Genomic DNA, 12877 nt, shown 5'->3' on the forward strand with positions numbered 1-12877 from the left:
TCAAAAAAAAAAAAAAAAAAAAATTCCTGAACTCCACCCCTGGAAACCCTAGGAGTGGGGCCAGGAATCTGCATTCGAACAAGCCCTCCAGGTAATGCTTCTGCTTGCAGTTGGATAACTGAACTGCTGACCCAGGACCCAGAAAGCGTAGGGAGATCATGTTTCAAATATTATTTTCACAGAAGAATAAGTAGGCAGAACCCAAAGGTGGTGTTCAGGAAGCTACCTGGAGAATGTCAGTGAATGTAGAGGGTAGTGTAGATGAGAGCTGAGATTTCAGCAGAGTGAGAAAAGCAGGTATTCAGAGGCTGGCTTCATTTGGAACGTGGTTTTACTCTTTCTCTCTTGGACTGAGATGGCCCTTCTGACTCAACTTTGCCCATGTTTTGTGCTTGAAATACTGATGGAAAATTAGTTGAGTTTTGTATACGAAACAGAAGATACGATTAGAATTGGAAGTTTCTCAGGTTGAGAACGTGTTCAGGCGTGGATGTGGCTTCCAAATCAGCTGAATCTTATCAAGACAGTGTCTTTATTCAGTAGCTTTAGGGCCCAGGTTGAATGAAAGGAAAATTACAATGCAATTTGCATATGCAGAGTTGGTATTGGCAAAGACCCCACTTGAGTTATTCATACTTCAAGGAGCAACCTGATGAAAATTTAGGAGCTTGATGAGGATGGCATTAAGTATTGAGGTGCTGATCTTTTTGCCATGTGAAGATTTGTGCTCCTTTCTGAATGAATCCAGACTGGTGTCACAAAGACGGCATATGGTACTCATGACTGACTGAAGCAGAAAACAATTACATCCTGTTGTGCTGTTCAATTTTGCAAAACACAGTGCTCTACCGTAAAAACAGTTGGATTCCAGAGAAGGACAATATGGTACAGTATTGAGGCTAAGACCTGCCACTGCTCTGTTCTCCTGGTCTCAGACTCATGAAAGAAGTGCGCTAGCAACAAGTAAGTGTCAGTGAAACCAAATGAGGAACCGGGAAACCAGAAATGCATTTGGCAGATGTGGGAGACAGTTGTTTTTCTTTTCTCAGTGACAAGCTATGCACAGTGGTCCAGTCATTAGAATCTTTTTGTCTCCCAAGAGGGCTGATAGAATTTTCTCACCATTATGAGGAAAGGGCCTTGGCAATCAGCCCTTCACTCACTGTGAGTAGTGAGAAGCTTTTACAAGGCTTTTACTGTGCTGTTAACAACAATAATGACGGGGACCGTGCTTCAGCCAGTTCTCAGTCATGTCTTCCTTCAATGGTACTTTCCCCGGGGCTGCTTGACCAGAAGTAGCCACTCACTAATTCATCATATCATGCTATTTTTTGTTTTTCTTTTTAGACAGAGTCTCTCTGTGTTGCCCAGGCTGGAGTGCAGTGGTGCATCTCGGCTCACTGCAAGCTCTGCCTCCCAGGTTCACGCCATTCTCCTGCCTCAGCCTCCCAAGTAGCTGGGACTACAGGCACCTGCCACCATGCTGTGCTAATTTTTTGTATTTTTGCTATTTTTTTTTTTTTGTATTTTTAGTAGAGATGGGGTTTCACCATGTTAGCCAGGATGGTCTCAATCTCCTAACTTCGTGATCCGCCTGCCTCGGCTTCCCAAAGTGCTGGGATTATTATCATGTTTTTAAAATAATTTTCAGGGCATATACTACTATCTGCTTTTTTTTTGGTAACAGGTTTATTGAGATATGAACATACCACATGTACCGTACCATACATATGTACCCTTTCAAACTGTACAATTTAATGGTTTTAATGTAGTCAGATTTGTGAAACTATCACAACTGATTCCAAAACATTTTCTTTTTTTTTTTGAAGTCAAAGAAACCACACCTTCTTCAGCTATCACCTCTGCATATCAAAAATAAAATTCTAAGCTCCTCAGCCAACTGGAAGGACATCTGTTCTCTGCTGAGGGCATTCAAAAGTTAACCTGAAAAACTAGTTCAGCCCATGATGGGAAGTGAGGGTCAGACATGCCTCATGATACCCTCCTCCCTTTGGAGTTCAGGCAAAACTGACCAGCATTAACATTAAAACACAGACCTTAAGACTGACAAAACAGACTCTTTGTAGGAGTAAGATACCAGCATGAGAGATAGCAGGCCCTGAAAGAAATTGAAGTATTTTACCCCAAAATATATTTATTTGACATGTTTCGAAATGACCCTGCAAAGCTGTCTCTTGCGGGGAAAATCTACATTCTGTAGAGAATCGTCTTCCCTTTCCAGGTTTTTTCTCTGATCCAGGAGAGAATTAACTAAGAGTCTGGTGCCCTTTTAATTCTGATAAGATACATTTACCATCTATTCTCTCTGAGGCCTGGCACCTGAAGGCTTCATCTGCTTCATAAAAACCTTGGTCTCCACAACCCCTTATCTTAACTCAGATACTCCTTTCCGTTAATTCCAGGCCTTTAGATAAATTCCTCCAACCAATTGCCAATCAGAAAATTTTTGAATCTACCTATGACCTGGAAGCCCCCATTTGGGGTTGTCTCACCTATTCTGGATCAAACCAATGTATATCTTATTTGTATTGATTGATGTCTTATATCTCCCTAAAATATGTGAAACCACGCTGTAGCCCAACCACCTTGGGCAGATGTTCACAGGATCTAGTGGGGCTGTGTCATGGGCCATAGTCAGTCATATTTGGCTCAGAATAAATCTTCTCAAATATTTTTGACAGTACCCTCTAGGCCTCAGCAACCACTGTTCTATGTTCTCTCTAGGGATTTGTTTATTTGGGACATTTCATATAAATGGAATATCTTAGTTTATTTTTACTGCTATAACAGAATACCAAAGACTGGGTAATTTATAATGAACAGAAATTTACTTCTCACAGTTCTAGAGACTGGGAAGTCCAAGATCAAGGTGCTGGCATCTTGGAAAAGATCTTCCTGTTGTGTTGTAACATGGTGGAAAGTATCACATGGTGAAAGAGTAGAGAGGACAGGAAGAGAGACCAAGAGGGGATGAACCTACTCCTGCAGTAATAAACCTGAAACCGCCTTTGAAAAATTATGACAGTAAGAGAAATCTGACATGGCTGACTCCATCTTGATTCTAGCCTCACAAGCTGGCTGCCTTCATTTATTCCAGGGCATGGGCCAAGCTAACTTTGAGAGAAATTTAGTTTTTAGTTTAAGTGGTAATAGCCCTTCCCCGAAACTAAACTGCCCTTGTAAAATTAATGAAAGGCCAAGTTAGGAGGATAAAAGGGGTCTGAATTCTTCTAAGATGTAGATGTAGTTTAAAAATAACCAGACATTATACTAGAGGCCACAAGATTTGCAACTTCCCCAATTATTCCTGCAAATAACATCACTATTGCAGAACCTGAGATTGGCCTTTTGAGATGGCTTTTCAGATTTCTGCATTTCTGACAACCAGATGGCCCCACCCAGACCTGTAACTCAACTAGTCCTGTGGTTCCACCCAGAAGTGGGCTCAACACATGAGGACCATTTTCCACACCCTTATGATCGCATCTCCAACCAATCAGCAACACCAACACGCTAACCCCTGCCTGCCAAACTATCTTTAAAAAGCTCCTGACCTCTGAGCCTTCGGTGAGATTGATTTGACTAATAACTCCATTTCCCACGTGGTGTGTCTGACTTCATGTCAATTAAGCTCTTTCTTTAGTGCAATGCCATGATCTCCATGAATTGATTTTATCTGCGCAATGGGCAGGAAGAACTCGTCAGATGGTTACAAATGAACTCCTGAGATAATGGCAGCACCTTTGAAAGGTTCCGCCTCCCAAAATAGTCGCAAGACAATTAAATTTCAACAGGACTTTTGGAGGGGACAAACATTCAAGCCATAGCATGGAATAATACAATCCCTGCACTTTCGTGACTAGCACAATGTTTTCAGAATCATATGTGTTGTAGCATGTATCAGAACTTCATTCTTCTTTTTATATCCATCTGAATATTTTTGTTAATTTCTATACAGTTTCATCATGTGTCTCTAATAACTAAGAGAAAAGAGACCTGTAATCCCAAACAACTTGCATTAAGCAAAGCATCTTCTGCTTCTACATTATAACATGGGTCTCTTGTTCCATGGTTAGCTTCTCTCCCCAGCAGCATGATACTTTTTGGGCATTCAAAACCCAGTTGATGACATAAGTTGATTGATTGCTTTATGACTCACTTAGGCCGGGTTAGGCAGACACCTGCATGCATTCCTACTGTTTAGAGGGAAAGTTCTAGTGTTGAAGCACAAGAAGGCATTTGTTTGACTTTCACAAAGACTTGTCTTTCTACTCTGGTGGGATCTTGAGCTAACACTGCTAATAGAATTAATAAATGTGCAGTGCTAAACTTCCCTGCTGTTGGATGGTCCTAAATGATTGTGCATATACACATAAGAAAGATCTTTCCCCAAGGCCCTGCCTCTGCTCATCACTTGAATGGCAAAGATGAGTGAAATAGTCTTATTGCCACGTTCCCCACAGTCAGTCACAGCCTTGTTAATTTAACCAGGACCTAAACCCACAATCAATCACAGCCATGTTAATTTAACCTGGACCTAAAGTTTCAGCATGAATTCAGCCTTGGGCTAACAGTGCTTCTAACTTGATAGCTTGGTTGGGATTTATTTTGAAGACTATTTTCTGCTACTTAGGCAAAGCCTGGGTTCATTCATTCATTCATTACACATTTGTTAAGTCTCTGAAGGCTGTAGTTAGGTGCTGGGTATAGGATACAGAGATAAAAGATAATCCCTACTTTTCAGCAGTTCATGGTCTAGAGCAGGAGCTAGGTTAGTGACTATCACAAAACAGTGAAATGATGAGATATCTGGTAGAAGCACCTGATCCTGTTAAGGGAGGAGAAGAGATATCAGGAGAGTATGTAAAGGAGGTGACTCCTGAGCTGACTCCTGAAGGGAAGGTTGAAGTTAACCATGTAAGTCATGGGGAGAACCTTTGGGCTTAGGAGCAGATGTGCAATGGATTTCCTGGTGGTTGGAACTGGCTGGGCTGAGTGGTGTGGTTTAGGCTGTGTTAAGGCCTGAGATGGGAAGGGTATCAAGATCAGAGCCCCCCAGTCTAAGAAGTTTGGCCATTAGCATGAGGATATATAGTCCCTTGACCAGTTAACTCAGGAGACTGGGCTGGATATCCCCCATGGTTCTTCCAACTCTAATGTTCCACGATTCTTTTAAATTTTTCTGATACAGGAATAGTGGATTATTTGTAATTTTTGTGGTTGTTTTTTATAGAGTCCAGGGACATGATTTTAGTAGGTTATACGAGGTCAGGAGTGTGGGTTACGTATGGTATACAGTTTGTTCCACTATAACACCGTTTCTTTTTTTTTTTTTTTTTTGATATGAAGTCTCTTTCTTTCGCCCAGGCTGGAGTACAGTGGCATGATCTCAGCTCACTGCCACCATGTCTAACTTTTGTATTTTTAGTCGAGACAGGGTTTCAACCATGTTGGCCAGGCTGGTTTTGAACTCCTGACCTCATGATCCACCCATCTCGGCCTCCCAAAGTGCTAGGATTACAGGCATGAGTCACTGCACCCGGCCATACCATTTCTATATTGCCACTGACCTCAGATATATTTGAAAAATTGGAAATTGATTACAATATTAAGGTTGTGTTGGTTCCTAAGCAATTTTTCCTGAGAAAAGGAAGCATAGATTAGCAGGAATGACATTGTAACCTTAAGCTGGAAAGGAAAAGGTACTTAATAGACTGGTGCACAGGCAGGGCCTCTTCCAGAAGATGAGCCATGAGCACAGGTCCCTGGACTCCCTCCCTGTTAGGGGGTGTGCCCAGCCTTTGCAGCCGTGCTCAGCTCCTGCTCATGTGGCTGCACAGCCACCATTGCCAGGTTTCTGCAAGATCCTCTTCTCCATGTCTATCACCTGGACTTCCTCAAGCCAGCACTTCCAATCAAATGTTTTCTACATTTTTTATAACCCCAAATCAACCTCCAGTCTAGCTGGGCTGTGCAAGCTATCCTCCAAAGTAACAATGACTTTGGTTGTAAATAGGCATACATTTGAATGGTCAACCCACCCCCTGAATTTTCCCACAATTTTGTGAATGGGAGGTTTTCAAAGAATGTCTGTGTCACCTTACAGGGGAAATCCCCATACTTTACAATTCTATGGCTTGGGGTAATTTTTATTTTTACTTGTTAATGTGAGGATATTATATTTATTGTAAAAAAAACCTATATAAAATATATATGTTTTTAAGTAGGAAGACTGTATGTAATCCTTCTCTCCAAATACAGTAAGCCCTCATTTAACGTTGTTGATAGATTCTGTGACTTTAGCGGAAGGACATATAACAAAACCAATTTTCCCATAGGCTGACTGATATAAAGAAGAGTTAAATTCCTATAGCATATTTCTGGTTAGAAAAACCTGACCAAACTTCTAGATAAAGACAAAAACACTTCTAATATTACACATTGAAATAAATGTGAGCTATACGTACATTTAAGAAAGATTAATAAAAACAAGATGATTATTTACCCAGTGATTCCAGTTCAGGATCACGGGTGGCCAGAGCCCATCTCTGCAGCTCTGGGTGCCAGATGGGACCCAGCCTGGACAGGATGCCCTCCCATCCCAGGACACACTCACCGATACCCACGCCCACTGAGACAGGGACCATTGAGACACACCAATGAAGCCAACAGGCAGTTTTGGGCTATGAAAGGAAAGCAGAGGACCCAGAGAAAACCCAAGCAGGCATGGGGAGAACATGCCAAAGCTACACAGACAGTGACCCTGCCAGGAAGAGATTTTTATGTTCGCATCAAAGTCGTAATGAAACAAAGCTGAGTGACTTGACGTTATTTGAGGACCTGCGGCACTCCAGGTAACCCAATTTTAAGTCCTCCAAAAATGAGTGCTAACTGCTATTTCCACCAGGGTGGTACATCAGTGCCACTTGCAGCCCTCCACTGGTGGTTGATATCAAGGATAGAGGGACTTGGAGCGTCCCAGAAGCGGGAGCGGAAATCTGCCTGCTGGATTCTCGCCAAACGACTTCCTAAGTCTTTTCTCCCTTACACAATTATGCAGACATTTCTGCATTGTTAAAAGGCTTTTCTTTTTGTCCAAAGACAATTAAAATGCTCCTTTCATAAAATTAGATATTTTCCCAAAGGGTTGAGAAAGAACTAGAGAGCCAGGCTTTGTACTAGTCTCCTCTTCAAAACGTGGCATTGCTGTCATTTCACTCTCGATCCCGAATCAGCTTTCTAAAAATACAGTCAAATCATGCTGGGCTGCCTAAATATATTTGCAGTGAAGCAGTGAATAATTTGAAGTGACTAGTATTCCACAAATGTTTTCTTTATATAAATTTTCTGTTAAATTAAATAGAATCTCTTTATATTAAGAAAATCAAATAACCAGTACCTCTAAATTGAGTTCTTTTCCTTCTTTTATTTTTTGAATTCCATGCACATGAAATACAATGTTACTAAGAGTCACTGGTAAATCATTTTGGATTTTTTTAGACTTTCGTGTATACAGAAATAACCACTAAGAGAAGTTGATGAGGTGAGGGATATGTTAATTAGCTCAAGTGAATCTTTTTATTGTATATACATAGATCAAAACATCACATTGTACTCTATAAATATGCATACTTATTATTTGTCCATTAAAATACATTTTAAAAATTAAAAACAGGAAACAGCTGCAGAATTTTTCTACTAGCTTAGTACTTAGGTTTTGGACCTTTTAATCTAAGAGTTTATTTTTAGGAAAAGTTGTCCTCATGGAACCTAATGCTTTATGATTCCACTTGGGGACATGTTTTGGTAATTGTGGAATTATTATAGGGACAGGGATTCGATTCAGCAAATGTAAATTCAATGACTATAAATTAAATTATATTTTGAGTGAGTATATAATCTTTATTTCAAGTTGAATCTCATCAACTACAAGGCGTTTTGGTCTTCAACATAGGAAACCTCCTATTATTTTGGCTTTACTGAGTGAATTATGCCTGAAACTACCATGCTGATGAGATGTGTACAGTGGAGACTTTTTTTTCTTTAAGAGATTGAAAATATTTTTTAAAAAATCCTAAAATATTCATTGCAATTTCTAATCATCATCATCGTCATCATCGTCATCATCGTCATCATCATCGTCTTCATTTTTCCTCTTTACCTATTTGTTGCTAGGTAAGGCTAAGTACGTATCATCTCATCAAACTCTCATACTTCCCAAATGGACAGATGTTTAATGCCAACAATTTTCATATGAGTAACTAAAATGACATTGCACCGGGTCTGTAACCCCCTGTGTTTCCTTCATGGTACAATATATAAATGTTTCATTCCCAATTCATGTAAATCTTCCCTCTTTGCCAGGTATTACATTGTGCCTACTTTTAGATAACCAGGCCTTGAATGAGGGGATACTTAAATAGCCGTCAGCTTTCGCCAATGTCCAATTACCTCCCAATGAACATCTTGCATAAGTCTTTGTGGGTGAATTTTTTTAAAGATGGGAATGGATTATTTGATATTCAAGTATCCAGGAAATCCAACTTTGCAAATAGTGACTTCTTACACAATAGCATAATCAACATGCGTCATGATTGTGTCTAAGACCAGGGCTCAGATATGGGGGTGCCTGGAGGGCTGCTTCCACTTGCATCCCCATTCTTCTTGCATGCATTGACCCCGTTCACCTTTCCTTTTATTCTACCCATCCTACAGGCTCTTTTCTCTCTGAAACTTTCCTTCTTTTGTACAATTATTTCCCTGATGTGGTTGGTCAGGCCATTGACTGCTCTCTGATAATCTGGGGGACCAGAACTGTGTCTTTAGAGTTGCCTGCTGCCAAAAGCCATTTCATCTTTTTTCCTCCCTCAATGTCTGGAACAATAATTTGTCAAGAAAAGTTACTTGTTCAAGCAGACTTTTTTCCCTCTCTTTCTGATGCTAGAACACCCAACACAAGCCAGTTTAAACTGACAAGAATTAGGCCAGGTGTGGTGGCTCACACCTGTAATCCTAGCATTCTGGGGGGCTAAGGCGGGTGGTCAGGAGTTTGAAACCAGCCTGGCCAACATGGAGGAACCCCATCTCTACTAAAAATAAAAAACAAAAATAGCCAGGCATGGTGGCATGTGCCTGTAGTTCCAGCTACACGGGAGACTGAGGCAGGAGAATTGTTTGAGCCCAGAGGCGGAGGTTGCAGTGAGCTGAGATTGCGCCACCGCACTCCAGCCTTGGTGACAGAGCAAGACTCTGTCTCAAAAACAAACAAACCTACAAACAACAACAAACAAACAAACAAACAAAAAACCAAAACTGAAAAGAATGAAATGGCTAATACAATTGAAAAGTCTGGGGCCAGCCTCTGGATTCAGTGGGATCCAAGGTCTCAGTGGAGCTTGTCAAGATTTCTCTCCTTTTCTTGGCTGTCTTCTTCTGAACGGTGTCTACTCACTGTCACCTGGTCCCTTCGTAGTTCCAAGATAGGCTCCAGTCCCATCTCCAACCTCTTATCAACTCCACAAGAAGGTTCATTTATTCAACACATGTTACTTGTATATCTCCCGTGTGCAAGGCAATATTCTAGACTCTGGGGATAGAGCAATGAACAAAGCAGTCACAAATCTTTAGCTCACTTCTGCTGATTCTCTCTTCCACAAAAATCCTAATAATGTCTCAACGAATTCTTTCTGACTGGTCTGGCGTGGGTCACCAGCCCAACCCTAAAGTGAATGGGGGAGTCAGCCCCACCAGGACTGGAGGGACTGAGCTGAGTTGGAGGGAAGCTCCCCAGAGGAACATCATCAATGCACTGTTGCAAGCAGGGTAAAGAATGGATGCTGCTAAGTAAGCAAAAACAGTAGCTGGCCACCGTGCCCACTGCCATCAGTCAATGCCCATTGATTTGCAGCCTGGCCAGCTCTGTGGTTCTTGTACTCCATGCTCTCCTGTTCCCGCAGTCAGGCCTCTTTCAGCCCCAGTGTTCCTGACACACAACTTTCTTCCCTTTGGCTGCAGCTCCAGATGAAGATGAGTGAGCGGGCCGCCTCACTGAGCACCATGGTGCCCCTGCCTCGCAGCGCCTACTGGCAGCACATCACACGGCAGCACAGCACGGGGCAGCTCTACCGCCTGCAAGGTAAGCGCGGTGCTGCCTGTGTCCAGGGTGTGGGCCAGGCCTGGCAGTTCTGGGGAGAGGGCTCAGCTCAACTCCCAGCTGTTGCATGCCAGCTGGTCAGTGCCCTTCCTCCAAAGGTAGGAACCCCACCAAGGCCTCACAACATGAGGCACTTAATCTTTGTAGAGCCATACTTCTCAGATATTTGCATTTATCACAGTGTCCTGGGGAAGTCACTTAAAATGCAGATTCTTGGGTTTCATCCCCAGAGACTCTAGATCTTAAGGCACAGGATACGGCTGAGCAATCTGCACTTTTAACAGACCGTACGCAGGGTCTGGGCGAGGGGCCAGGGACCAGGCTTCAAGAAATGATGTAGCGGACTGATGAATCACAGCATCAGCATTACTTGAAGTCTTGCTGGAAATGCAAATTTCCATGCCCTTCCCCACACCTACTGAATCAGGAGCTCTGAGGGCCAGGCCGCGTGTGTTTGAACAAGCCCTCCGGGTGATTCTCCCGAGACCTCAGGTCTAGGAGCCAATGTTTGACAGGATGGGGCCCTGCACTGAGGCCAGAAGCCATGGCTTCAGGTTTGCTGAATGACTTTAGGCAAATCCTAGTAAGCTCTTCTTTCAGAGGAGTGGTCTCTGAAGCACGAGACAGAATGGCTCATAGTGCAGACAACGTGAACAATTACAAATTCTATTTAAACTGGCTGGGCACGGTGGCTCACACCTGTAATCCCAGCACTTTGGGAGGCTGAGGCAGGCAGATCACCTGAGGTCAGGAGTTGTAGGCCAGCCTAGTCAACGTGGTGAAGCCCTGTCTCTACTAAAAACAAATACAAAATTTAGCTGGGCACAGTGGCGTGTGCCTGTAATCCCAGCTGAGTCAGGGGAATCGCTTGAACCCGGGAGGCATAGGTTGCAGTGAGGCGAATCGTGCCATTGCACTCCAGCCTGGACAACAAGAACAAAACTGTGTCTGGAAAAAAAAAAATTATATTTAAACCTTCTCCTGTCCCTTCAACATGTTTTTTTATTTTTATTTTTTTACATTTCATATTACATAAGAATATCTTATGCACATATAATTTATAAACAAGCAAACAAACCTGTGTGGAGTATACTTGCAAAAAAACCTCTTTAATGATGAGGTGCAAGATCACTAAACTTGAAATAGCAGGCACTAGACCACACGTAGTTTACATGCAGAAATTTGCTGAATGAATGAATGCAAGAATGAATGAATGAATGACCACGGGAGACTGCAACCTCAGTCCTCCATGCCCGCCCTGAACCCTGGTCACAACAGCCTTTTTCTCAGTCCTTGCTGTTGGTCCTTTCTCCCCCAGGCAGCTTTTCCTGTAGGCTGCGCCGGTCCCTCATCCTAGTTGACTCCTGCTCACCTCCAGGTCTCACCTCCAGCGCCTCTCAGACTCCAAGGAAGGCCTCCAGACTTTCTTGTAGATTGCGTGGACACCTCTGATGATGCGCACTCATAAGATGCAGATGATGACCAGTGTTCATTTCATATTTATCTATGTGAGCACTTGACTCATGGTCAGCTCTCCTAGGAAGCAATAGTGTCCAGGAGGGCAGGAGAGCTGCGCCTCTGTCTGTCTTTATCATTTTATCCCCCAGTGCCTTGCATACCTTCCATTAGTATTTGTTGAAAGAATGCATAATGTTAAGAAGGCACTGGGGGTATTTACCTTTTAGTTTTCATGACTCTGTGCTCTGTTCACTAGCAGAGAGCATGGCACATAGCAGATGCTGAAAAAAAAAAAAAAAATCCTGAGTGCCTCTGTGAACAGCTGAGCAAATGACTGAATTAATAATTGACAAATAGGTTTACCTTTCAAGATATCTCTGCAGAGAGAATGGGTTAGATCGGGTTGTCACAAATGCCACTCATCCCCTTTAAACTTCAAAAATTTTCTGTAATATTTGAGTTATCACAGTTTTTGTCATATACATACCAGAATGTTACTCAATTTTACTCTCTTCTATTTGAATATACCTTTTTTTAAAAAAAACATATTTTACTACCTTAATACTGCTATATCCACTGGTTATACTTTTTTTGTTGTTGAGACAGGGTCTGGCTCTTCGCCTAGGCTGGAGTGCAGTGGTGCGATCATGGATCACTGCAGTCTCAACCTCCTGGGCACCAGTGATCCTCCTGCCTCAGCCTACCGAATAGCTGGGACTACAGGTGTGTGCCACCAAGCCCAGCTAATTTATTGTTTTTTGTTTTTAGTAGAGAGGGGGTCTTACTGTGTTGCACAGACTGGTCTCAAACTTCTGAGCTCAAGCAATCTTCCTGCCTCGGCCTCCCAAAGTGCTGGAATTATAGGTATCAGCCACTGCACCCAGCTAGTTATGCTTTTTAATAGACAATAAAATAATAAGTATTGAAGATTTAAAATATGTTCACAGAGTACCTAAAATTATCTTGCTTATTACAAGTGGCTATTTAAACAACAAGTAAATTTTTTTAAAAAAATTTTATTCTTCTACCTATACTGCCTACCTTCCCTCTCCCCTCCTTTTCATGCCCCTTAGAAAAAGAAAATAAGATTGGGTAAAGTTAATGACTTGGTGGCCCGGTGTGCCATATGATGAAGTTACAGAGCCTTTAATTTCTTCTTGTTTTGCTGGTGATTATGGATTGTAATTCCTCTGGCCAATTCACCTACATTGATGAATTTCAGGCTTTTTTTTTTTTTTTTTTTTT

At 42.1% G+C, this 12877-nt stretch overlaps 1 protein-coding gene across 2 annotated transcripts in view; it reads left to right on the top strand.

The window, feature by feature from the left end:
* DOK5 (docking protein 5) overlaps nt 1–12877 on the top strand; it is a 202795-nt gene that overhangs the window by 183908 nt on the left and 6010 nt on the right. For both annotated transcript variants that reach the window (XM_011978130.1, XM_011978131.1), the window contains exon 7: nt 10036–10156. In XM_011978130.1, the coding sequence (XP_011833520.1) occupies nt 10036–10156 (121 nt within the window). The remainder of the gene's footprint in view (nt 1–10035; nt 10157–12877) is intronic.

The sequence above is a fragment of the Mandrillus leucophaeus genome, unplaced genomic scaffold (assembly GCF_000951045.1).
Source record: "Mandrillus leucophaeus isolate KB7577 unplaced genomic scaffold, Mleu.le_1.0 Scaffold19, whole genome shotgun sequence".
In the NCBI taxonomy this organism is placed as follows: domain Eukaryota; kingdom Metazoa; phylum Chordata; class Mammalia; order Primates; family Cercopithecidae; genus Mandrillus; species Mandrillus leucophaeus.